This window comes from Spermophilus citellus (genome assembly GCF_964194105.1).
Source record: "Spermophilus citellus genome assembly, chromosome: 5".
Lineage (NCBI taxonomy): Eukaryota > Metazoa > Chordata > Mammalia > Rodentia > Sciuridae > Spermophilus > Spermophilus citellus.
In genome coordinates, this window is record NC_138186.1 from 118,770,576 (window position 1) to 118,797,979 (window position 27,404).

At 35.3% G+C, this 27,404-nt stretch overlaps 1 protein-coding gene across 3 annotated transcripts in view; it reads right to left on the reverse strand.

The window, feature by feature from the left end:
- REV3L (REV3 like, DNA directed polymerase zeta catalytic subunit) overlaps window positions 1-27,404 on the reverse strand; it is a 177,894-nt gene that overhangs the window by 105,445 nt on the left and 45,045 nt on the right. For all 3 annotated transcript variants that reach the window (XM_081293750.1, XM_081293751.1, XM_081293752.1), the window contains 2 exons: window positions 13,421-13,610; window positions 2,942-3,016 (listed from right to left, as the gene is read on the reverse strand). In XM_081293750.1, the coding sequence (XP_081149876.1) occupies window positions 2,942-3,016; window positions 13,421-13,610 (265 nt within the window). The remainder of the gene's footprint in view (window positions 1-2,941; window positions 3,017-13,420; window positions 13,611-27,404) is intronic.

A 27,404-nucleotide genomic window follows, 5' to 3' on the forward strand; every position in this document is an offset into this window, starting at 1 on the left:
TAAAGTAAATGTGCATGTTCTGAACAAAATGAAACCATGAATGTAGAATATTTTTACTTTAACCAATTTAAAACTATTGAAACAATCAAAATGTCAACAAAGATTTTTAAAATATATTTTGCAAAGACTACATGAAAATTCTAAAAAGAAATATCACTTTTAATCTCATCAATCAGAAGTACTACCATTTTAATATTTTTCTTTCGTAGGGTTTTTTCCTTGATGATGGGGAATACAAACAACAGACAATTATAATAGCATAAAAGTACTACTCAGTGGAAGTATATTAGAAGGATGTCTAGGCAGGAGATTAAATGATTAACTAGAGGTTTATCTCTCTCTGAAGAGAGGAAATAGTTTTTCATGTAAATAAAATAAAACTTAGCTTTAGACATAAAGGGGTTTAGATACAACGACAATTCAGGTAGATTTCTATGTAACTTTGGAGATTAATGACAATGAAGATTAGGATAAGAATAATTTTATTAATACTGTAGAAGTAGCTAACATATTTTTGAGCACTATATACTAGATACTGTGCTAAGTGGTTTAAATATTTAATCTCAATCCTTACTACAAGCCTATGGTACTATCACCCCCATTTTATAAGAAATGGGAAAGGTTGTCAAAAATCATACAAATAAAGAATAGAACTGAAGTTCACATCAAAATTTCTCTGACTTGTGAGCCCTCACTCTTATCCATAGTTCTATTTCATTTATCCAGCAGATGGTTTGAAACATTGAGCAGGGGTGCTTGAGAAAAATTTGGGCTGTTAATACACACTTGGAAGTCAAATGCATAAAAATTAAAAAAATTAAAATAAAAGTATAGAAGTAGATAAGGCTGCAAAGAGAAGAAAGTATAGAGAGAAACAATGAACCTAAGGCAGAACCCTAAGGAACAACAACAAATATTTCAAAAGGAACCAATGAAATGGCAGATATATGAATGATCAGACATGTATGAGGAAATAAAGTTCATATTTCAGAAGCCAACATTTGGGATTGTTTGAAGATCTCATTATTATTACCACAAGGTCAAAAGGTAAAAACAAAAAATTGGATTTTGCAATTTGAGAAAGCAAATTCAGTAGTATGGTTGGGTAAGTAAGAGCTATACTGGAATAAAGAACAAATGGGAGATAAAAACTGGACTTGGTCATTAGAATAAAGCACACTAATATCAACCCTATTAAAGATGAGGAAGCTAAGGCATAAAGAAATTAAATGTCTTGCCTAAAGTCACCAAACTAGCAAGCAGCAGATCCAGGTGTTGAAAAAAGGCAATCTAGTTTCACATTCGGAACTCTTTACCACTGCACTATGTATTAGTTAAATGTTATAATGCAAATGACTAACGTACAATGTTAAAATAAAAAATAACAAAAAAGGAAAAAATATTTTCTTTCGTTAACACCCTATCCTTTCCTTCAGAGTATTTTTCATGATTTTTGGTTATATGATTGGGTTACTAATTTACTGTTCCCTCGTTTTGCTGTAAATTCCCTAAAGGCAAGAACCATTCAAACTTTGCTCATTACTGTTTTCCCAGAAGCTTCCACAGTGCATCAAATAATGTAGATACCTTACAAATTTTGTTTTTTAAAAATGAATAAACAAATCCATTAATAAATCAGAGGTTTCAGATAGGTATTGTGATAAGCTGGCTACATAATGTAAAGAGAACTTATTGATAATAATTTAGTAAGTATTTAATTGCTACAGGTACAAGGAAGAAAAATATATTTATACTTTAAGTAAAATTATACTTTGTAGATGATTTATAAAAGATTTATAAAACTTTTAGTCGTGATTCCCACTGGAGAGCAATTTATGAATGAGAAAAGGAAAAATGAGTAAAGTTTATTTTCTTACTACTGAATTTGTGGGAGATGGTAAGAATCCATGGTGATTGTTCTTTTGTACTTCTGATTATAAGAAAGTAAGTAAAGGGGAACTGGCACCCACCCCCCAATTTTTTTAACTGTGTTTATGTGACTATTCTGAAAAATTATTTTGGTACCTTACATAAACAGAAGCTATTTTGCAGTCTGTAAAAAAAACTAGTTTTCGCTGGTTATGTAGAGAAAAAAAAATCAATTGGGATTACTAGTCAACTGATTTAATTCAGAATAAACCTCACATCTTTGGTAGTTATGCCTATCATAGTACCTTAATTCATTTTAGGAAAACATTCAATTTGTGTCTTACCAAAAGATTAACTTTTGGAACCCAATGCCTACTGGCAGAGAGAATCTCCTGGAAAAAAAACAATGCTCAGCATTTCTCCAAATCTATTTTTACCTTAGCTTATTATCATATACAATGAAAACTCTTGCCATGAACTGAAAGGATAATAAAATTTATATATGTGCCTTTCCTGCTCTCAATAATTTGGGCTCCAGGATAAGTGAGAGAATAAACTAGCGGCAGAAATTAATTAAGGGGGAGGGGAAAAGGAAGAGGAGGAGAACAAAAACAACCAAAACTAACAAAAAAAGTTCAGTATATAAAATTTTACTAACAGCTAGTAAGGACTCAACAGGAAGTCTTTGTACATTGGTCTCTCACAAATTTCTCCTTGCTTTGAAATTTAAGACGAAGCTTGTCTTTAGTATTAAATATCTGATCTTGCCAGCAGGACACTAATATCATAATATAAGGCAGCTCTCATTTCTCCTTACCTACTTTTACAAACTTTCTACATCTAAGTCAGGAATAAACCAGATGGGGGTCATAAACCAGGGTCCCTACACCTTTAAAATACCCATCCTATAGTTGTAGCCATGGGTCTCTACGTTTACACATATATGTACATTTTAGGGTCTCTTTTTCTATCATGTTACAAACTATATAGGCCTTTCTTCTAGTCTTTATTTTCAATGATAAAAATAATAAATCTTAGTTACTTTATGTTTTGGTTTCATTTATCTTTGTACCTTTTCACCATTGCAGGATTGTAAAGATAGATCTTCATAAAGTGTCTTTCCTTCTCATGATAACCATAAAAAGGCCTGAAATATAAGAAAGAGATATGTTAAATTACTTTCATCATTCATAAAAGAAGTAATGCAACTTACTACCCTAATTAGATTCAGTTTAATTTGGTCTTATTTCAATATTATTCAAAAAACAAACAACTAAAAAAAAAAATCTAAGACCTTTCAGTTAAACCTATAACATAAAATATTGAGGCTTTTAAAATACAACTTTGAGAAAACTAGAGACAAAAAGAAGAAGTAAACCATTTTTGTCTTAATCTCAATCATTATGACTGTATTAAAAAGTTACTCTTAACCATCTACCTATAATAGCTGGAAGCAGCCTTTCCTTTGGTTCACCTGCTGAGACCCCCAAAAGCAACCAGGCAGCCTCAGTGATACTTCTGTGATTCACAGAAGTAGAGAAGCAACCTATTCTTACTAGCTCAGCCCACTGAGGTCCTAAGAAGCAGATGCTCAGCCTCAACCACCCATTCTAACTCAAGGACACATCTAGGTAGACCTTCCTGGGTAAGTCATCCTGCAGTGGCTATACAAAAAACATCAGTAGAGTTCTTAGGCACTTACAGGAAAACCATCTAGGCCCATTAGTAAAGCCAGGGTCCTGTGTAGCCCTTAGATCTTGACAGGCACCCCACTCTACTACCTGGGGTGCCATATACAGCTGGGATGAACAAGGTAGCTCCATCCTAACATGACACACAGAAAGTGATGAGTGCTGGTATATTTGCTGGCCCTACCTAAGGGAGGTGCTTCCCACCTGGCAGTGCAATCCCACAACCCCTGTAGCCTAGGCTACTGAGACATTTGCAGACATTGCCAGCACTGATTAGGGCTGAAGAAGCTACAGTTATTAACATGACCATGTGTAACCAAAGCTAACACAACATATCCAACCCAAACTCTAAGACACATGACTAGCCAAAAGTTTTATTATAAATTGGTACGAAACTGACCCACCAGATGCACGAATATTAACATAGAGAAGGATGAAAAAACAAGGTAACATAATGCTTTCAAAGAAATACAATAACTCTCTAGCAATAAACTCCAAAGAAAAGGAAATAAATGAATTGCTCTACAAAAAAATCCAAAAGAATGAATTTTAAGAAAATAAAATGGAAGAGAATACAGGCAATTCCCTGAAATTAGAAAGACAATTTGTGATATAAAGGAGAAATTCAGCAAAAAGAGACTATGAAAAAGAACTATCTTGGTGTCCCCTCTGAAAATCATGCTGAAATTTAATTCTTATTATGAAGAGATGACTAAGGTTCTGCCCTAATGGGCAATTAATAGATTAATAGGTTAGTGGGTCAACTTGAGAGTGGGACTACTATGACAAAAAGTTTAGCTAGATCTCTTGAGCTTCTTGACTTTCTCAATGTAGTATGTACCCTGTCACCTCTGGATTCTGTCAGCAAGAAGGCCATCACCAAATGAGATCTCTTGACCTTGTACTACCAGAACTATGAGACAAAATAAACCTCTTTTTCTTTATAAGTAAAAAAGAAACAAACAAACAAAGAAAAGAAAGAAATCTTGGAGTTAAAAAAAATCTCAATGAATGAAATAAAAAATAATAGAATTGGCTCTCTATTTACCTCTTTTATTGTTTCTCTTGCTGAGAAAAAACTTTTTAGTTTAATTAAGTCCCATTTGTTTATTCTTGTTGTTAACTCTTGGGCTATGGGTGTCCTATTGAGGAATTTGGAGCCTGACCCCACAATTTGTAGATCGTAGCCAACTTTTTCTTCTATCAGACGCAGTGTCTCTGATTTGATACCTAGCTCCCTGATCCATTTTGAGTTAATTTTTGTGGATGGCGAGAGAAAGGGATTCAATTTCATTTTGTTGCATATGGATTTCCAATTTTCCCAGCACCATTTGTTGAAAATGCTATCCTTCCTCCATTGCATGCTTTTAGCCCCTTTATCAAATATAAGATAGTTGTAACTTTGTGGATTAGTCTCTGTGTCTTCTATTCTGTACCATTGGTCTACCCACCTGTTTTGGTACCAGTACCATGCTGTTTTTGTTACTATTGCTTTGTAGTACAGTTTGACCTCTGGTATCGCTATGCCTCCAGATTCACACTTCCTGCTTAGAATTGCTTTTGCTATTCTGGGTCTTTTGTTTTTCCATATGAATTTCATGATTGCTTTGTCTATTTCTACAAGAAATGCCATTGGGATTTTGATTGGCATCGCATTAAACCTGTAGAGAAGTTTGGGTAATATCGCCATTTTGACGATGTTAGTTCTGCCTATCCATGAACAGGGTACATTTTTCCATCTTCTGAGATCTTCTTCTATCTCTCTCTTTATGGTTCTGAGAGCCTACATCCTGGGAACAAATCTTTACCCCCCACACCTCCGATAGAGCCCTAATATCCAGAATGTACAAAGAACTCAAAAAATTAAACAATAAGATAACAAATAACCCAATTAACAAATGGGCCAAGGACCTCAACAGACACTTCTCAGAGGAGGACATACAATCAATCAACAAGTACATGAAAAAATGCTCACCATCTCTAGCAATCAGAGAAATGCAAATCAAAACCACCCTAAGATACCATCTCACTTCAGTAAGATTGGCAGCCACTATGAAGTCAAACAACAACAAGTGTTGGCGGGGATGTGGGGAAAAGGGTACACTTGTACACTGCTGGTGGGACTGCAAAATGGTGAGGCCAATTTGGAAAGCAGTATGGAGATTCCTGGGAAAGCTGGGAATGGAACCACCATTTGACCCAGCTATCGCACTTCTCGGACTATTCCCTGAGGACCTTAAAAGAGCGCACTATAGGGATACGGCCACATCAATGATTATAGCGGCACAATTCACAATAGCTAGACTGTGGAACCAACCTAGATGCCCTTCAATTGATGAATGGATAAAAAAAATGTGGCATCTATACACAATGGAGTATTATGCAGCACTAAGAAATGACAAAATCATAGAATTTGCAGGGAAATGGATGGCATTAGAGCAGATTATGCTAAGCGAAGCTAGCCAAGCCCTAAAAAACAAATGCCAAATGTCTGCTTTGATATAAAGAGAAAAACTAAGAACAGAACATGAAGAAAGAGCATGAGGAAAAGACTACAGTAAACAAAGACGAATCGGGGGAGAGAAACGGAGAGAGAAGGGAAAGCATATGGAAATGGTAGGAGACCTTCAAGGATACATAAAATTATAAGAGGTTATGAGGGGCAAGGGGGAGGGAAAAAAAAAAAAAAGGGAGAGAATTGAACAACAGCAGGGGAGGTAGAGAGGGAAGATGGGAGGGGAGGGGAGGGGAGGGGGGATAGTAGGGGATAGGAAAGGTAGCAGAATACAACAGTCACTAATATGGCATTATGTAAAAATGCGAATATGTAACAGATGTGATTCTGCAATCTGTATTTGGGGTGAAAATGGGAGTTCAAAGCACAATTTGAGTCTAATGTATGAAAGATGATATATCATGAACTATGTAATGCGATAAATAATCAATAAAAAAAAAAAGAAAAAAGAAAAAAAAATAATAGAATTGAACATATAGAATAAAAATTTTCTAATCTTGTAGATAGTACTTTTAAAATAACCCCATCAGATTTTTTTTTTAAATGAATGAGGAAAGCTTTCAAGACATATGGGACACCATTAAACAAGCAAACTTCCACCTTCTGAGAATCTGAGAAGGAAAAAGACACACAAAACCTAGTCAACAAAATAATTGCTTAAAACTTTCCAATTTTTAGAAAAGATATGAATATCCAGGTCCAGGAAGCTCAAAGGATTTGATCAAAAAGGACTCTCTCTCCAAAGCATATTACAGCCAAACTGTCAAACTCAAAAAAAAAAAAAAAAAAAGGAGAAAATTCTAAAAACAGTAAGAGAAGTGTCAAGTCACCTAAAAAAGAACTCATTAGGATAAAAGCGGACTTCTTAGCAGAAACCTTATAGGAAAGGAGAAAATGGGTTATATGTTCAAAGTCCTGAAAGAAAAAATTGCCAACCCAAAAATACTACACCCAGCAAAGCTATTTACAAAAATAAAGGATAAATACTTTTCAAGACAAGCAAAAACTGAGGGAATTTATTATTACCAGGTACTACAACAAATATTTAAGCAATTTCTACACTAGAAGTGAAAAGATGATTATTACTCTCATGAAATACACAAAAGTACAAAACTCAATAGTAGAGAAGGCACACAAAAAAAGAAGAGAATCAAACACAATCAATATGGAAATGGTTAAATAACAAAGATAATAAAGAGAGAAAGAAAGAACAAACAATATACAAAACCAGGGAGAGGGGGTATCAACAGAATGATAAGAGTATGTATTTATCAATAATAACCTTGAATTTAAGTACGTCAATTTCCCTAACTAAAAGATATTGGACTGGCAGAATGGGTTTAAATGGAAGAAACTCTCTTCGCCAGTGAAGATACAGATTGAAAATTAAAAGATGGAAAAAGATGTAATACAAATGCAAAGCAGATGAATCTAATAAAATAGATTAAGTTAAAAATAACGGAAAAAGAGACAAGAAAGGTTACCATATAATGATAAAGGAATTCATCTGGCAAGAGGAAATAACATTTGTAAATACATATATACCCAACATTGGAACACCTAATTATTACAAAGCAAATAAAAGCAATCTATAAGGAGAGATAGACTAATATTTGGAGATTTTTTCTTTTTCTTTTTTTGGAGGAGGGGTACCAGGGATTGAACTCAGGGGCACTCAGTCACCGAATGACATCCCCAGCCTATTTGTATTTTATTTAGAGACAGAGTCTCACTGAATTGCTCAGCACCTTGCCATTGCTGAGACTGGCTTTGAACTCAAGATCCTCCTGTCTTAGCCTCTGGAGCTGCTGGGATTATAGGCGTGTGACACCAAGTCCAGCAATAGTTGGAGATTTCAACACCTAACTTTCATCAATGTACATATCAACCATATCTCTCTTCAAAACAAAACAAAAACAATAGTAACAAAGACCAGAATAGAAAAAATACAAAATATCAATGAAATGAAGAGATGGTTTGTTAGAATAACAACAAAATGACAAAAAGATTCAAATAAACAAAATCAGACATGAAAGAAGACATTACAACTGACAACACAAAAATACACAGAATCACTGAGGACTATTATGAACAATCATATTCCAAGTAATTGGAAAAAATTAAAAAGAAACGGATAAATTACTGGAGACATATGGCCGACCAAAACTGAACCATGAGGACATAATAAATCTGAACAGATAAGTAACAAGTAGTAAGACTGAATAAGTAATAAAAAGTTTTCCAACACAGAAAAATCCAGGAGTAGATAGAATGGCTTCACTGATGAATTTGTTATCAAACTTTTAAAGAATTAATGCCAATTCTCTTAAACTACTCCAAAGTATGGAAATGGAAGCAACCCTTACAATTTATCCTAGGAGACTAGCAATATCTTGATACCAAAGCTAGACAAGGACACAACAACAACAAATTATAGACAAATATCTCTAATGAATACAGATGCAAAAATTCTCAACAAAATACCAGCAAATCAAAACCAATGGCATGGGCTGGGGATGTGGCTCAAGCGGTAGCGCGCTCACCTGGCATGCGTGCGGCCCGGGTTCGATCCTCAGCACCACATACAAACAAAGATGTTGTGTCCGCCAAAAACTAAAAAATAAATATTAAAAAAATTCTGTCTTCTCTCTCTCTCTAAAAAAAAAAAAACCAATGGCATGCCAAAAATATTGTATACCATAATCAAATGGGACTTATTCCTGGGTTGCAAGGGTGGTTTCAACATATACAAAGATAAATATAAACAGAATGAAGGATGAAAATCTTACGATTATTGTAATAGATGGAGAAAAACATTTGATAAAAATTAGATGTAGAGGAAATATACCTCATATATGGGCCATATATGACAACGACAGCCTATATCACACCAATTGGAAAAGTGGAAATTGTTTTTTTTAACAAGACAAAATGTCTACTTTCACCACTCTTAATGTAATATATCATTGCCAAATGTTAGCCAGAGGAATAAGACAAGAGAAATAAATAAAAAGCAAACCAATTATATAGAAGGAGGTCAAATTATTCCTGTTAGCAGGTGGCATGATTTTGTACACAAAGAAACCTAGGTTGGGGATGCGGCCCAATGGAAGGGTGCTTGCCTGGAAAGCATGAAGCTCTGGGTTGAATTCCCAATACCACAAAACAATAACAAACAAACAAAAACAAAAACTAAACACTCTGCAAAAGAACCCAAAAAACAAACAAAGTTAAAAAAACGATATATGAATTTAGTAAGGTTGCTGATTATGCCAATAATGAAAATGCTGAGAATAAAATCAAGAAGGCAATCCTATTTTTCCTAGCTAACCAAAACCAAAACCAAAACCCTCTAAGAATAAATTCAACGAAGGAAATTAATGTACTCTACAATGAAAATTACAGAACACTAGAGAAAGAAATAAAGGAGGACACATGCATACACATAAACATGGAAAGACACCCCATGTCCATGAATTGGGAAAAACTAACATTGTTAAACTCTCTCTACTACCCAAAGTAACATATAGATTCAATGTAATTGTTATAAAAATTCCAAAGACATCCCTCATAGAAATAAGACAACTGGGCTTGGAAGCACATACCTGTAATCTCAGCAATTTGGGAGGCTGAGGCAGGAGGATTCAAAGTTCAAAGCCAGCCTCAGCAACTTAGCGAGGCCCTAAGCAATTCAGTGAAACCCTGTCTCTAAATTAAAATATAAAAAGGGATTGGGGTTATGGCTCAGTGGTTAAGCACCCCTGGGTTCAATCCCTAATACAAAAACAAAACAACAACAACAACAAAAACACTTCTAAAATTACAGGGAACCACAAAAGGTCACACACAGCCAAAGCAATCCTGAGCAAAAGAACAAAGCTAGAGGCATCATAACACCTGACTTCAAAACATATAAAAAAGCAACAGTAACTAAAACATCATGAAACTAGTATAAAAATCAATTAACAGACTGATTGAATAAGGAACCCAGAAATTAAGCTATGTATTTACGGCCAACTGATTTTTGACAAAGGCAGCAAGAACATACATTGGAGAAAGGAAAGTCTCTTCGATAAGTGGTAGTAGGAAAATGAGATATCCATATGCAGAGGAAAGAAACTAGATCCCTATCTCTTATATTAAAAAAATCAGCTGAAAATCTATCAAAACCTTACATGTGAAACATGAAACTAGGAAGAAATAAGGGGAAACACTAAAAGTTTTTGTATAGCAAACAAAACAATCAATAGAGTGAACAGACAACCTATACGAGAAAAATTGTCTGCAAACTATTCATGTGAACAAAGAATTCATTATCTAGAACACGAGGAATTCAACAGTAAAAAAAAAAAAACCCAAAAATCTAATTTAAAAATAAGCAAATGTCCTGAATAGATGTTTCTCAAAAGAGGATATACAAATGACAAATATATGGCAAAATGCTCTATATCATTAATCATTATGGAAATGCAAATCAAAACCAAAATGAGATGTTATGTTACTCCTGCTAGAATGGCTGTTATCAAGAAGACAAAAAGTAACAAATGCTGGCAAGCATACAGATAAAGAGGAAATCCAATACACTGTTGCTGTAATGCAAATTAATATAGCCATTATGGAAAATAGTATGGTGGTTTCTGAAAATACTACTACCAAGTAATTTGGCTATCCCACTATTAGGTATACATCCAAAGGAGTTGAAATCAGCTTGTACCAAAGAGACATCTGCACTTTCATGTTTACTGCAGCACTGTTCACAAAAGCTAAGATATGGGATGATCAAGAGAGGTATCCACGGATAGATGAATAAGTAAAGCCAATGAAGTACATATACACAATGGAATATTATTCAGCCATAAAAATGAATAGAACTCTGTCATTTGCAGCAACATGGGTGGAACAACATGGAGGATATTGTGCTAAGTAAAATAAGTCAAATGCAGAAAGGCAAATATGGCATGTTCTTACTTATAGATTTTTATCTCAAAGTAGAAAATAGAATATTGGTTATCAGATACTGTAAAGACTCAGGCTCAGAATTTTATAGACATTCATTTTTTTTTTTTAAAGAGAGATAGAGAGGGAGAGAGTGAGAGAGAATTTTTAATATTTATTTTTTAGGTTTCGGCGGACACATCTTTGTTTTTTGGGTTTTTTTTTGTATGTGGTGCTGAGGATCGAACCCGGGCCGCACGCATGCCAGGCGAGCGCGCTACCACTTGATCCACATCCCCAGCCCTTATAGACGTTCTTAACTGCGCTCTCACAACCTTCATCCAATGAGACAGAAAATCTCGACCCTCAGTACAGATTCAGAAACTGACCACTTCACACTACTCATGCTACTACACTAACTCAAGCCACCATATTTTTTTTACCCAGATTGATGAAACAGAATCCTACTACTCTCCCTTCTACCTATGTCCTCCAACAATCTGTGTCCTGCTACACAGTTGCTAAAATAATCCCTCCAACTTTAGTCAGACTTGGGTTGCTCAAAATCATGCAATAGCTCACAGTTAAATTCAAAGTTCTTGGAAAAGTCTCCTGCAGTGATTCAGAAACTTTAGTATGCATGAGAATTATCAGAAAGGTTTATTAAAACACAGATTCCTGGGGGCCATCATCAGTTTCTGATTCAGTAGCTCTGGAGTGGGGTCCAACAATGTATTTCTTTCAAATTTCTAAGCCTGTTACTCCAAGTCTTCTGAGAAACAAACAACAAATGTCCAAGATATTTATTAGGGAAGGCACCTGTGAGAGAAAATGAGGGAAAGAGGCAGAAGAGTTGGAACCATCACCAGACCTAGATACTAATCAGGTCCCATGTGAAGAAGAGAAGGATGGAGAAAAGATCTGTGATATGATTCTAATTGAAGTATATAACATGGCTGTAGGGGAGTCTCAAGCTTCTCAGGAACAGACTGCCTTAGTGTCCTTACCATGTTCAGTCACTAGTTAAAACCAGCCTATGGAAAGCAGATTCAGATTACATGGAGTGATTCATAGGATTTAACCACATAGTAGAAAGGCCACTTTTCATTGCATTCCCTGTATTTGGAAATATGAGAGCTATAATTCTCACAGCTGTACTGGAAGCCAAAGTATGGATACCATACTTTGAGTACCACCAGCCTACCTGATCTCCATCCTCTCATATCTTTCTCAACCTCCTTTTATCCAACTCCTCACTCCTGGCTTCCATGCTGTTTCTACTTCCTTATGCTCTTCACATGTTTGTTTAAATATCATTGACCTTGTCAATGAGACCTTTCCTAATTACCCTATATAAATTTGTCACCAGTCTACTTCCTAGTCCTTTACAACTGATCCTTCTTACCCTGCTCTCCATCTTCTCTTCTTCTATAGTAGTAATTATACAACAAACAAATGGTTTTACTTCATGTTATATGTATACATTATTATATTTTCCACTGCTAGAGTGTAATCAGCATAGGAGCAGAGATTTTTGTTTTGCTCAACAATATATTCCAAGCTCTATAGTTGTGATTTTTTTTCCTTTTTTTTTTTTTTTTGTAATGGGGAATGAACCTAGAGGTGATCTACCACTGTGATACAACCCCAGTCCTTTTTAGTTTTTGAAACAGGTCATGCTAAGTCACTGTGGCTGGTTTTGAACTTGCGATCCTCCTGCCTCAGCCTTCAGGGTCACTGGGATAACAGGTGTGTGTTACAGGACCACCCTACAGTTTAGATCTTGAATGCCCCCCAAAAGGCCCACATGCTCAAGTTCACCAAGGTGGCACTTTCGGAGGTGGTAGAAGCTTTAAGAGGCAGGCTTTATGGGATCTCTTTAGGTCATTAAGGGGATTTCTTTAAAGGGGATCATGGAACCACAGTCTTTCCTTTTCTCCTTGGCCACTGGTGAGCAGTTTTGTTGTATCTTCCCACAATGATGTACTGTCTGGCCACAGGACCAAAGCAATGGGGCAAACCTACCAAGGATTGTAAACTCTGAAACTATGAGCCAAAATAACCCTTTTCTCTTTATAAGTTGATTATATCAGGTATTTTGTTACAGGGACAGAAAGCTAACACATCAAGTGCCTGGAATAGTAATATGGCACAAAGAAACTACTCAATAGATAAATATGAATCACATGAATTTCTACAATCCTAGGAAACAAATGGAAAAGATTTAAAACATAAAAAAAACACTGTTAATCATCATTTATTCCAACAAAAATTTACTTCAAGAAATTTCCCTTTACAGGGAAAGTAAAAGGAATACAAACAATATATTTTAACTGAATGTTTTCCTTTAACTAGAATAGCAAAAGAAATACAGATAATAGAAATTTTAAAAGGATTATCATATACTTACATTCCTGATACTAATGACACTTTGAATACATGCTGAGCAGTGGAAGATGGATTGCCTAAAGCCACATTAAGTGCTCTGTCGATACTGAATGCCATCTGAGAAAGATAGCTTTCTGGCTGCTGTCCATAACCATCATATGGCACATAGAGGTAAGGAAAGATGCCATGCAGATGAAGACATGTCTTCTGACCTAAAATGTAACATATTATAAAGTTTAGACTTGAGAAACATTTTAACAATACAAAACTCAGAATGCAAAGTAACTGAAATGGCAATACAGCTTATCTAACATAGGAGTAGAAGAAAACCTAGAGTTAAAGTCATCTGTATTAACTATATGTAACAAAAGAACATTTGGAAGCATTTTATAAGCATAAGCACTGTATTATGATTTAAATAATGTAGTAGCTTTGGTGAAATGACTACTTCACACTTATAACCTGACTACTTTTAAATACTTTACTGAATCACCCATAATACCATATAGCTCAGGGTTATGAGCCTTACAAAATTCATTGAAAGTTTACTAAATAAATCAATGAATGCCTGCATTGGCATTAATTTTCAAATAAGAAATTTCTTTAAGACATAGCTTTACAAGAAAGAAAAGGGTAAAAGGAGTTTTAGAGTATAGAATTTTGCTATTAGAGATGGGGAGGAGGGCAAAATAAAATTTTGCTATTACAAACAAACAAAAAAGACAAACCCAAATCAAAACAAAACCTCTATAAATCAATGGTAATAAATTTCTAGAAAACTAAATTTTCTACTTGGTGGAGTGTTGAGAGCCACAGCCAAAGGGGCCCCAGCAAACTTCCAGCTGCCAGCTGATGATTGGCTCACAGTGGCCCCAGCAACATCTATCTGATTGGCTCCTCTGCGGTGATGTTCATTGGGCTGTTTCCCCGCCCTTCAGACTGCCAGCTGATGATTGGCTCACAGCGGCCCCAGCAACATCTAGCTGATTGGCTCCTCTGCGGTGATGCTCATTGGGCTGTTTCCCTGCCCTTTCAGACCACGGAGCTGCTCATTGGGGGACTTCTTTGGCTCCGCCCACGCGACCCAGCCAATCGGCCTCAAGAGCAGGAGGATTGTGGGAGGTGGAGAGGCTGGTGTTGGGGAGAGAGGCTTGTGGGAAGCCCGTGGTGGCAGTTGGGCTCTGAGGGTTTTTTCCTGAGGAGCTGTTTTGTTTGGCGTGTGTAGTTCTAAAAATAAAGTTAGTTTCTTTTGACAAGTGGCTCCTGAATTGTGCCCAGCCAGAATGCGGCATTTGGTGGCCCGTACGGGGAGCTGCGGCAGTGGAGTGGGACAGAGTGAACACAATGACAAGAGAAAGAGGGAGGGAGAGCAGGAGAGAAAAAAACATGCACAGTTTTCAGGAAGTGCAGTAAAGGGTAAATGGCAATACTTTGCCAACACAAAAGCTGGCACTGAGTGAGGATCCACAAAATAAATGCTATAGACACAGTAACGTATCCAAAGTAACAACAGCAACAACAAAATAGCAGATGTACCATTAGTTTCCTGAATCTGGCAGGGCTGTATGGAAGTGGTTCCTGTCTTTCTTCAGAGCATTGTCCCTCATTACCCCTGGGCATATACCATTTGTCTAACTCAAATAGGAAGAATGGCATGATAGCACATGTCCATTTTCCTCATGCAATGCAGCCATTCACTATTTACTGTGCTAGTCCTGCCAACACTATCCTCAGGTTTCTTCTCCACTTTAATCCCTCACTGGCCTTGTTTTTTTTTGTTTTTTGTTTTTTTGATACGAAAGTAGTTATTTGATCACTATTTTCAATGCTGACTTAGAATGGTTTATATAAAATAATTCTATGTACTGTTGATATTTTGTGCTTATAAGAAATTAGCTTTCTTATTTTGGGGGACGAGTATTGAATTCAGGGGCACTCAACCACTGAGCCAAATCCCCAGAACTATTTTTTGTATTTTATTTAGAGACAGGGTCTCACTGAGTTGTTCAACTTGCTTTTGCTGAGGCTGGCTTTGAACTCATGATCCTCCTGCTTCAGCCTCCCGAACCACTGGGATTATAGGCATACACTACTACACCCAGCTAGCATTTTTAAGGTAGTTTTAAACAACAAATCTTGAATACTTATTACATATGGTATAACAAAACTGGAATGATTTGTTATTTAATGTTACAAGAATTGTAACCTCTAGACAATATTCTGATTTGATATCAATCATCACACTTTTGACGAAATACTGTGCTGCAACTATACCAAACTTGGTTTATATATTTTTGAAAATAGTTGTAATAGATGAACACAATACCTTTATTTTATTTATTTATGTGGTGCTGAGGATTGAATCCAGTGCCTCACATGTGCAAAGCAAGTACTCTACCACTGAGCTACAATCTCAAACCCTCCGTTTATATTTTTAGCAATAGTTATGCTACTTAATTTCAAAGAAACAAAACAATTATTTTCTGTGAAAAGCAAGAACTTTGTTTCTAAATAAAACACTGTATAATTTTCAAAATGTTAGTTTTAATATTCTTCACATAGAGAAAATTCTAAATATAACAAGTCTTTAGAAAATACATTTCATCAATTCATTGATAATTTACTTAAATGTTTTTTAAATAACTCAGGAATAAAGGTTATAAAAATTATTCTCTGGACATAAAACATAACTTGATTAAACTACAGGATGAAGGAGGTGGGGAGACAGAGAAGTACTCCCTTTTTAGTTCACAAATTCAGGACCAGTGATTTCAGAATTACTAGTGTGATAAAATGTTTTATAAGTAATATCACAAGTTTTTAAGATAGTCAATATACCTTAATGGAAGTCTGAGTGAGATTTATAAAAGAATTATAAAAATTGATTTCTAATAAGTTTATGTCAGAATGCTGATAAAGTGTCTTCAAAATAATCATATATCCATTTTTCATATTTCTTATGAAGTAGAAGCCAGATAAATCATCTACTTAAAAGCTTTGGAATCACAATTTTGAATGATGATTTACAAAAAGGGAAAACATCATTTATTCAGCAGGCACTAGGCTAAGTGCTTTACATCTATTTATTCCTAAGACTTAAAACAACCCAGCAAGTATCACTGAAGTTAACTTAGAGTCTCATGGCTTTTAAGGATTTGAAAACAGATCAACAAAATCTAAAACCAATGCTCTATGTAATACTGCTTGAATGTTGGTTTGATTTTCAAAACTTGCTTCCTTAACACTTAATTTCTCAGTTCTTAATTTACATAACTTCCCCTTTCTTTATCTGACTAGCCCATTTGATGGCAAATTCTTTGGGAGTTGACACTGTGTGTGTCTGGATGAACATAATATCCCTGGACTCAGTGCAAAATGCATTTTATATGTTTAATAAGTATTTATTAAATGAAAGAAACAATGCTCAGCAAAATGGAATAATTGTTCAAGGAGAAAGGAATAACATGAAAGTTGTGAATATGTGAAGAACCAAATCCATGTAAACAGAGAAATAATACAATAGAACTATCAGCCTGGAGCAATGTCATATGCCTGTAATTATAGGGACTTGGGAAGCTGAGGTAGAAGGTAGCAAGTTTGGGGCCAATGTGGGCAATTTAGTCTCAAAAATAAAATAAAAAGGCTGGGGATGTAGTGTATGATAGAATGTCTCTGGGTTCCATTTCCAGTACTGCAAAGGGGGGGGAAATAAATAAATAAATAAACAAACAAACAATCAGTGGGGTTACAGGAAAACCTGATTATATGGGTTTGGAAAGAGTCCTAAGCTCATTGGACTTCTCTATTCTGAATAACCTAAAGTCCTATTCAAAGCTGTAGTAATTACAACAGACACATTCTCTGGTTCTTGGGCTCACCACCCTTTCTTAAGAACATCCTGAAGAACAATCATAATGTGAATTCTTGGCATAACACTAACATTTTTTAATATAGAATAAGTATCACAGAAAAGCAAATGATGAGAAACAAGATAAAATAAACTCAAAAATTAAATAAAGAGAAATGTATAAAAACGATATGAGAATCAATTTCTTTTGGGCAACAGAATGTCTACTATAATATTTGTAGTTTTGTAATAGCACTGCTTTGTCTTGACAAACACAGCCTGTCTCCATTTATTTCCCTTCACTAACTCTATGTCATATAAATGTGTGGTGTCATACAACTGTAAAATTCCTGAGAGATAAACTAGTCAGGCTTATTAACATATCTGTCACCTCATACTTAATATTTTTGGTGAGAATATTTAAGATCTAATCTCTTTAGCATTTAAGTATGCATTATTAACTCTAGTCACCATGCAGTAAACAGATCTCCAGAAGTTACTCATCCTATCTTATAGAAACTTTGTATCCTGGGGTTTGGATTGCAGCTCAGCAGTAAAGTGCTCGCCTAATACATGCCAGACCTTGGGTTCCATCCTCAGCACCACATATAAAAAAATAAAATTGGGGCTGGAGGTATAACTCAGTTGGTAGAGTGCTTGCCTTGTATGCATAAGGCCTTGAGTTCAATCCCCAGCACCACCACACACACACACACACACACACACACACACACACACAAGAAAGGGTTGGGGATGTGACTCAGGTAGCGCTCACGCCTGGCATGCACGGAGCGCTGGGTTCGATCCTCAGCACCACATTAAAAAAAAAAAAAAAAAGATGTTGTGTCCACCGAAAACTAAAAATAAATATTAAAAAATCCTCTCTCTCTCTCTCTCTTTAAAAAAAATAAATAAAATTAAGGTATTATGTCCATCTACAACTAAAAAATAAATATTAAAAAAAGAGACATTGTATCCTTTTAACCAATCTCCCCTTCTCCTTCACCTATACATATCTAGTCTTACACTCATGTCAAAAGAATTTAGGCTACATGTCCAGTAGAAATAAAGCTCATCTTTGGAATAAGCTTATGCACACAGATTTCAAACATTTATTGAGTCTGAGTTTTTCAATTTGAATACCGTTGCCTAATTCAGAAGCTGTAACAGTTATTTCAGCAATGCTCCATTGAAACTTGTCACACAGTACAAATGCTGCTTTTTAAAGACTGGGCAAAACTTTATAGAGTTGGCTACTTCCAACTATGTGTACGTAGGTCTTTTTATAACGAAGGCAGGTGCTTCTTAATAACAAGTATGTAGGAGTTTTGAAATTCATCTTTCATGGAATGCATACTTGTTCTATGAGTTCACTGTATTCTAACATTGCTTGTCATTTTTCAACATTGTGTTTTGTATTTTAAGCTCCTAGATCTGGTCTCCAAATTAAGTGTCTAAAATCTTGGTTACCCATTTGTAGCAAAATTACTTGTATATTTGTAGATCCATTTTCAGTAAACTGACTAAATATACAATTTTTCTAATTTAGGGATTTGTAAACTTTTCCTGTAAAGTAGAACATAGTAAACATTTTAAGCTTTATGGGCCATACTGTCTCTGATACAACTACATAACTCTGCCCTTTTAAAACCTGAAAGCAGCCATTGACAATACTAAGTCAATGTACCTAATTATGTTATAATAAATTTCATTTATGGCCAGGCATGGTGGTGCATGCCTGTAACCCCAGCAGCTTGGGAGGCTGAGGCAGGAGGATTGCGAGTTCAAAGGCAACCTCAGCAAAAAAAAAAAAAAAAAAAAAAAAAAAAAGATGTACTACGCAACAAGTGAGATCCTGTCTCTAAATAAAATACAAAATAGGGCTGGGGATGTGGCTCAGTGGTGAGTGTCCCTGAGTTCAATTCCTAGTACCAAAAAAAGGAAAAATTAAAAAATAAATAAATTTCATATATACAAAACAGACAAAGGGAAGAATTTGGCCCACTGATAGTAAGATGCCAATCCCTGAACCAATTGATTAGACTTTTCCATATATATATACATATACACACATATAGACACACACACACATATTTTCTCTCTCTCTCTCTCTCTCTCTCTCTCTCTCTCTCTCTCACTGGTTAACCACAATGAAAATCATGCCAGTCTAAGAATATTTTTGGAAAAATAAAAAATTTTATTTCTAATTTGCAAAACCCCACCTAAATCTCAAACTTGATGTACAAAATGTTTTAAATAAATAAAAACTTGGCATGTGAGTAGGAAAATTTGTTGTTATGGAATTTTTCTCTATTTTCTTCTTCCTGGAATATTTCAAGTTTTATATCCCTATTATTATCTCAATCTGTTTCCCTCCAGTCTTTCTTTCTTTCTTTCCTTCTAAAGTTTCACTCTTTCTCCATTCTCAATAACCACAAAAAGAACAAAACAAAATGCTCACAGTCACAGTTAGAAAGCAAATGTTAAATTATCTATCCTTGAAGAAAAAAGTTATAAGGTTATAGTTTGGATCTAGAATGTCCCCCAGAGGCCAAGTGTTAAAGGCTTGATCCCTACTTTGGCACTTAACTGCGAAGCAAAAGAACCTTTAAAAGGTGAAGCCCAGAGTGAGGTTTTAGGTCACTGGGGGCACGCCCTTGAAGGGGACTATGGAACCAGAATTTCTTCTCTTCTTTTTCATGTCTAGGCCATAAGGTAAATGCTTTGCTCAGTTACACGCTCCTTTCCATGGTATGTTGCGTTCTCAGAGCCTGAAAAGCAACAGGGTCAACTGACTTATAGACTTCCAAATGGTAAGCTAATATAAACTTCCTTTTGATAAGTTGTTTATTTCAAGTACTTACTACAGTATCAGGAAGCTGACTAACTCATAAGGATCTACTTTTTTTTTTTTTAAAGGCAATGGCTGCATCTATTTTTTTTTACCTTTATTTTATTTATTTATTTTTATGTAGTACTGAGCATCGAACCCAACACCTTACATGTGCTAGGCGAGCACTCTACCGCTGAGCCACAAACCCAGCCCAAGGATATACTCTTAGTCTCAGAAAGAGTATATTACATTTAGAATTTATCTTAGGCAGAAAATTGAAAATGAACATGAAGTGATGCTAGATTACTAATAGGGAAATAAATTGAAGACAAATTCCAAAAATAGGGAGCTAATTATATCTGTGTAATAGATTTACAGCACTTGCACCAAATTCTGATTGCTGCCTGTTTTTGGAGATAAACTTTATTGGGATGCACCATACCCCATTTGGAATGATCTATGGGTTCCTTTGCTACAGGTAGAGTTGAGTAAGTTGCAACAGGTTTTCAGACATTATAGCCCTCAAAGTCTAAAACTATATACCATCTGTTCTATAGATAATTTGTTGGCCTCAGCAATAGATAATGTTAGAGTATATTCCCCACCATGAGAAGATGTTTATGACCTATGATATGTTAGAAAGTTCTCTTCATTTTCTTCTTTTATTTGTAAATATGCTTTTTGGTTTCAAATTTAGTTTTGCTATTTTATTGTTTCAAATAGAGCACATAAGGCTTTATCTAGAATCACTGGTTTAAGTGATTAATCCCACATTACTAATAGAAACTGCATTGCTCAAACACAAGATGTTTCAAAGGTTTATTTTATTCAGGCATTTGTCTAAGATATCTTTGTATTTCCAGTACTGAGCATGGTTGTTTTCTTCATTCATAAATGCAGACATAAATTCTCTATTCATTTAGCAACTCACTGAGGTCCAATGTTAGATGATAGGTCACAGGTTGCTCATAATAACAGTCCCTGACCTCATGAACTTTATAGTCTGCTTTAGAGATAAAGATGAGTACATGTACATAGGCAATTATAATATGATATGATAGGTATTGAAATAAATATTAAAAAATCTTATTATCACTTTCATAGATACAACAGATTTGTGAGAATCTAGGAAGGTTTCCATGAAGTGACATGAATTGATATTTGAAATGTGAATAAAATTCATCCAAACAAAAGAATATTCTAATATGTACAGAAACCTGAAAACGAAAGTCAACATTGCATGATCTGTGACCATGAAAAATTTTGGTGGGACTGAACAAGGAAAGCAATGGAAAAAAGCGCAAAGTTTGTGCAAAAGACACTGAAATTACAAAAAAGAACCAAATAGAAATTCTGGAGATGAAAAGTAAAATTGCCGAAGTGAAAACTTATGAGAGGAGATATAATACTGTGATATAATAAAAAAAACACTTTTTCTGTGACCCTTGGTTCTTGCCACACAGCTCCTAAAACCCTTGGAATCTCTTAAGTGATGAGTATCTTTTCATATATCTTTTGTTTTGCAATACTGAGAACCTAATCCCAGGGCCTCTGGCATTGTTTGGTCAGCACTCTACCACAGAGTCACATCCCCAGGTCTCTTTTTGTGATTTAATGAGATGACTGGTGCCTAGGGGGTTCCTGGAAAGCCTCTGGATGGGAGCCCCTGGGAACCAACCATGAGATTAGATGTCGAACTTTCTGCTCCATCCCCAACTTCCAAAGAAGGGAAAGACTGAAAATTAAGCTGATTGCCAATGGCCAATGATGTAATCAATCATGCCTAGGTAATGAAGACTATAAAAGCCTAAAAGGACCAGGTTCAGAGAGCTTCTGATTGCTGAACACATGGAAGTTTCTGGAGGACAACATACCCTAAGAGGGTAGGAGGGTCCTTCTCCATACTTTGCCTTGTGGATCTCTTTAAACTGATTGTTTATCTTTTGTAATAACCTTTATAACAGATGGGAATGTAAATAAAGGATTTCCCTGAGATCTGTAGACACCCCAGGAAACTAGTGAAACCTGAAGAGGGGATCACAGACAATTTATAGTTGATCATTCAGTAGCACAGGTCACAAACTAGAATTTGTAATTAGCTTGTGAAATGGTAAGAGGCTTGTGGACTTATTGCTTAACCTGTGGGATCTAATGCTACCTCCAGGTAGTTAGTATATAAGAATTGAATTATAGGACAACCTACTGATGCCGTGCTATTTGAACAGACAAAAGAAATGACAGTGAACTTGAAAAGAGATCCATTCAGATTCTTGAGTCTAAAGAACAAAAAGAAAAAGAAAGAGATAAAGAAGCAAGCCTAAGAGATCTCTGGGATGTCATCACACCTACTAATATGTGCATAATATGAGTCCCAGAAGAAGAGGAGAGAAAGAAAAAAGTAGAATACTGAAGAAATAGTAACCCAAACTCCTCAAATTTGAAGGAAAACAATCTGCATATTAAGAAACTCAACAAACTCAAAGATGAACTCAACAAATTCAAAGCTAAACTTAATATATCATGAATATGTCAAAAGACAGAGAAAGCCTTGAAAGCTGCAAAAGAAAGCAATTCCTCAAAAAGTTTCCTTAAAAAGATTTGTAGAGTTTCTCATCAGAAAACATGTAGGCCAAAAGACAGTGAGATGACATATAGAGTGATAAAAGGAAAAATACAATCAACTAAGAATTTTGTATTTAGTGAAGCTATTCTTTAAAAACAAAGGAGAGCCAAGTGGGAAAAAAGAAGAAATCAAAACATAGTTAGCTAAACAAAATGAGAGAATTAATCACTAGCAGATCTGCCCTACCCAAAATACTAAAAGGGTATTTTGTATGGAACTCTCTCCTATCTCATTTAAAATACAGGTATATAAAGCAGTAATTTTAAAATCATGTTGATGGTCTTATAAAGTAGACATAAATTATTTGTATTATGATAACAGGAGAAGAAAGGAGAAGGAAATGCAATGAAATGGGAGAAAAGTTTTAACATACTAAAATTGGACTTAGGTTAATCCAAACTAGACTACTTTCCATGAAGAAAATAACCTTTAAAAATTATTAAGAAGCAAGAACCAAATTAAAATAATATACTACAAAATTATCTATTTGACATAGAAGAAGCATATTAAGGAAATAAAATGCTTTCATTTATCTTTAATTAATGGATAAATGAACTAAACAAACAGTTCTCAAAAGAAATGTAAATGGCCACCTAATACATAAAAAAAAATGTTCAGCATCTTTAGTGATTAGGGAAGTGCAAATCAAAACTATAATGAGATTCCATTTCACTCCAATCAGAAGAGCAACCAACAAGAATACAAGTAATAATAAATGCTGATGAGGATGTGGGGAAAAAGGAAAACTTATATACTGTTTGGGGGATTGTAAATTAGTACAGCCATTATGGAAATCAGTATAGAGATTCCTTGAAAGACTAGAAATGGAACCACCATATAATCCAGATATAACATTCCTTGGTATTTATTGAACTAAGCATACTATAGAGGAGGTATACCCATACCAATGTTTACATTGTAATTGGCACAATTATAAGAGCCAATATGGAACCAGCCTGAGTGCCCATAAAAAGATGACTGGATAAAGAAAATATGTCATCTATACACAGTGGAGTTTTATTCAGTCATAAAGAATGGAAAATGAATGGAACTTTAGAGTATTATGTTAAGTGAAATAAGACAGACTCACAAAGTCAAGGGTTGTAATGTTTTCTCTCATGTATGGAAGCTAAGAAAAAAAGGGATGGGGAGGTTCATGAAATTAGAAGGGAGCCAAACAGAGTAGAGAAAAGGGAACAGGGAGGAAAGGGGAGGGAAGAGGAGAGGAAAGAGAAAAGTAATGATCAAATTATGTTATATGCATGTGTGAATATGTCACAATGAATCCCACTATTATGTATAATTATAATGTACCAATAAAAATTAAAAATAAATAAATGGGGCTTGGGTTGTGGCTCAGTGGTAAAGTGCTTTGCCTAGCATATGTGAGGCACTGGGTTCGATACTTAGCACCACATTAAAAAAAAAACAAAAAAACACCCTTTAATAAATAAATAAATAAATAAACAAACATATGCTCTAGTGCTGGGAGGAGTGTCTATTGTCCCTTTTTTGGTCTCAGTTCCTTTGTGACTCTAACAACAGCAACATCACTCTCTAAGAGAGGTAACTAAGTGTGATTCTGCTGTTTAAAAGATGCAGTTTGAGATGGACATCGTTACCCTAGATAAATGTAAGACTGCACATAGGGTGTTACGCTACATCATGTACAGCCAGAGAAATCAGAAAACTAGCACTAAAAAAAAAAAAAAATTAAACAAACAAACAAAAATGCTAAATGCAGACCAACAATTTCAACAAATGCTTTCCTGAAGAAATAGCAACTATGCTGCTGCTGGATTTAATAAAAATATGGTGAATTTCAGACAATTTAAGAAAAATTCTGCTTATGAGGTTTTAAACCCACACTTAAGTTTCAGACCGAATCCCTGGATAAGCAACTTCACTATTTCCCCCTACAGTGTGAGTTTCCTGAATATATGCATCATGTCTTATTATTTCTAATCCTAACAGAAAGCATGGAAAATAGTATTTGATAAGCACTGTGGTTTAATAAAAAATATATTTGATCTTTGTCTCCAGTTCCTAGCACAGAGCTTCTAAAACACTTGCTATTTCCTGGGTCAAAAGAGTGCCTTGTTATTTCATAAGGAACCCATTTCCAACCATACCAGTGACAGAGCATAGACAGACATGAGTGGTAGGAACATGAGATTAAAGGAATAATTCTATAAAATGGATCTACTGTGCTGACTCCTGCATGCTTTCATTTCTGAGAAGCAATTTACACGTAGCCCTCTGTTATCTGCAGGTAAAATGTAGGCCCAAAATAACACTGATAAGAGGAATACAAGTTACCCTCAAAGGGAGATTTTTGTGACCCTTTTCACAGACCAGATCCCAGAATCCAGGGAAATAAGGATAATTCCTCCTAATCATAAAATATGTAAGAATTTATGATAAAGAATAAAATTATGGAGCCACCTAGGTGCCCTTCAACAATGATTGGATGAAGAAAATGTGGTGTGTGTGAAGTATTACTCAGCCATTAAGAAGAGTAACTTTATGACATTTGCCAGTAAATGGTGGAGGATCTAGAATTATCATGTTAAGTGAAATAAATGAATCTCAAACAAACAAACAAACAAACAAACAGAGGTTGAAGTTTTCTGATATGTGGAAGCTAACTCACAATAAGGGAGGTAGAGGGGAAGAAAAAAAGGTTCAGTAGATTAGACAAAGTGGAGTAAAGGAAAGGGGGATAGGAAAAAGAAAGACAGTGTAATGAGTCTGACATAATTTTCCCAAGTAAATGTATGAATACCCCACAGTGAATCTTACCATCATGTACATCCACAAGAATGGAGTACCAATTAAAATGATATATTCCATGCTTGTGTAATTATATCAAAATGGATCCTATTGTCACATATAACTAAAAAGAACCAATTTTTAAAAAAAGTACAATCCATGGGCTGGGGTGGTAGCTCAGTGGTAGAGCACCTGCCTAGCACATGTGGGGCACTGGGTTCCATCCTCAGCACCACATAAAAATAAATAAATAAAGGTATTGTGTCCATCTACTACTAAAAATATTTTTTAAAAAATCCAATTGGAATCAATCAGCATGGGCCAAAGTGACCTAAAGTTGGCATGAGCAGTGAGGACTTGAAAGTCCGATGTTATCCTGCTGTCAGTCAAAAGTCAAGATGTGGACCTGGGAAGGACTGTGGAAACTTCTCTAAAATCCCCAATAAAATTGGACTGTGGAAGAGGCATGCTGTCCCTCTATTCTCTGAGAGCATCCAATCTCTCTCAAGTGTCCCCTTTACCCCTTTCCCATCCCTTCTAATAAGCTCATTACCTGTTACTGTGAGTGACATGTCTAAACTCTTTTTGACTTGATCACAAGAATCAGCATCTGAAGAGAGACCTTTGGGTTGCCTCTGTTTCCCAGAAGGTCTCAGCCCAGTAATCCCAGCATTTATCCTAATGATGTGATACTCAGTGGATCCCTTAGATAGCTTCAAGAATGGAACTTGATGACAGAGGAATCAATCATGTGATTAGAAGGCTAGAAATTCTAAGCCCATGAACCCACCTCTGGGAGGAAAAGGGACAAAAGATTTAGTTCATTACCAATAGTCAATGATTTAATCAATCATGATTTGGTAATGAGGTATTAATAAAAACTCTTTTTTTAAGGTAAAGGGGAGGATATGGGGGTTGGAAGGACAATAGAATGAATTGGACATTATTACCCTATGTGCATATATGATTGCATGACCTGTGTACATCATGTACAACCAGACAAATGAGAAGTTATACTCCATTTATGTATGATGTGTCAAAATACATTCCACTGTCACATATAACTACTTATAACAAAATAAATAAATCTCTTGAACACAAAGCTTTCGAGAGCTTCTTAGTTAATACACATCAATGTAACAAGAAGACAGCATAAGTAGACACCACAGGGTCTTTAAGGCTCCTGAGCTCATGATCCTCCCAGACCTTGCTACCCATGTACTCTTTTTCTGGCTATTCCCCTGTACCCTTCTTAATAAAAGGAATCAGAAGTATAGCACTTTTCTGAGTTTTTGTGATTTCTTCAGTAATTTGTAACACCTAAAGAGGGGTAGTTATGAGAACTCTCAAATTTGTGTTGGCTGAAGTGCTAATAGCCCAGGGATCCTATTTATGGCTAGAATCTAAAGTGAAAACAGTATTAAGGACTGGATCCCTTTTACCTTTTAATTTCTCCATCAAATTTAGGTTATCAGTGACAGAAGTGAAATATAGAACACCTCCAGTTGATGTCAGAGAATTAAGGATTTGTTGTTGGGAAAAACAGGATGTCTTTTCAAACTGGGTGCCTCCTCAGAGAGCTTCAATCGTCCATTAGAAAATTTGACAGCTCTTATCTTCTCCTTATAAACAATATCTTTGAAATGCTAACAATGAAAATATTTGTAATATCCTTACATCTTCCTTTTTTAAGAAAATCATGAGTGAATTAAGGAGACATTTTCTAGATTGAACGATTGTAACATAACAAACAGCAAAATACACATACTTTTATGATTAACATGTCAAAAATCTGATGAAAGAATGCAGCCAAAGTTCATATTTAATTCCAAACTATTATTACAGAAAGGAAATAGGTAATTCCCAGGACTTTCTTTTTTTTTTTTTTTTGGTGGTGGTGTTGGCGATTGAATCCAGGGCCTTGTGTGTGT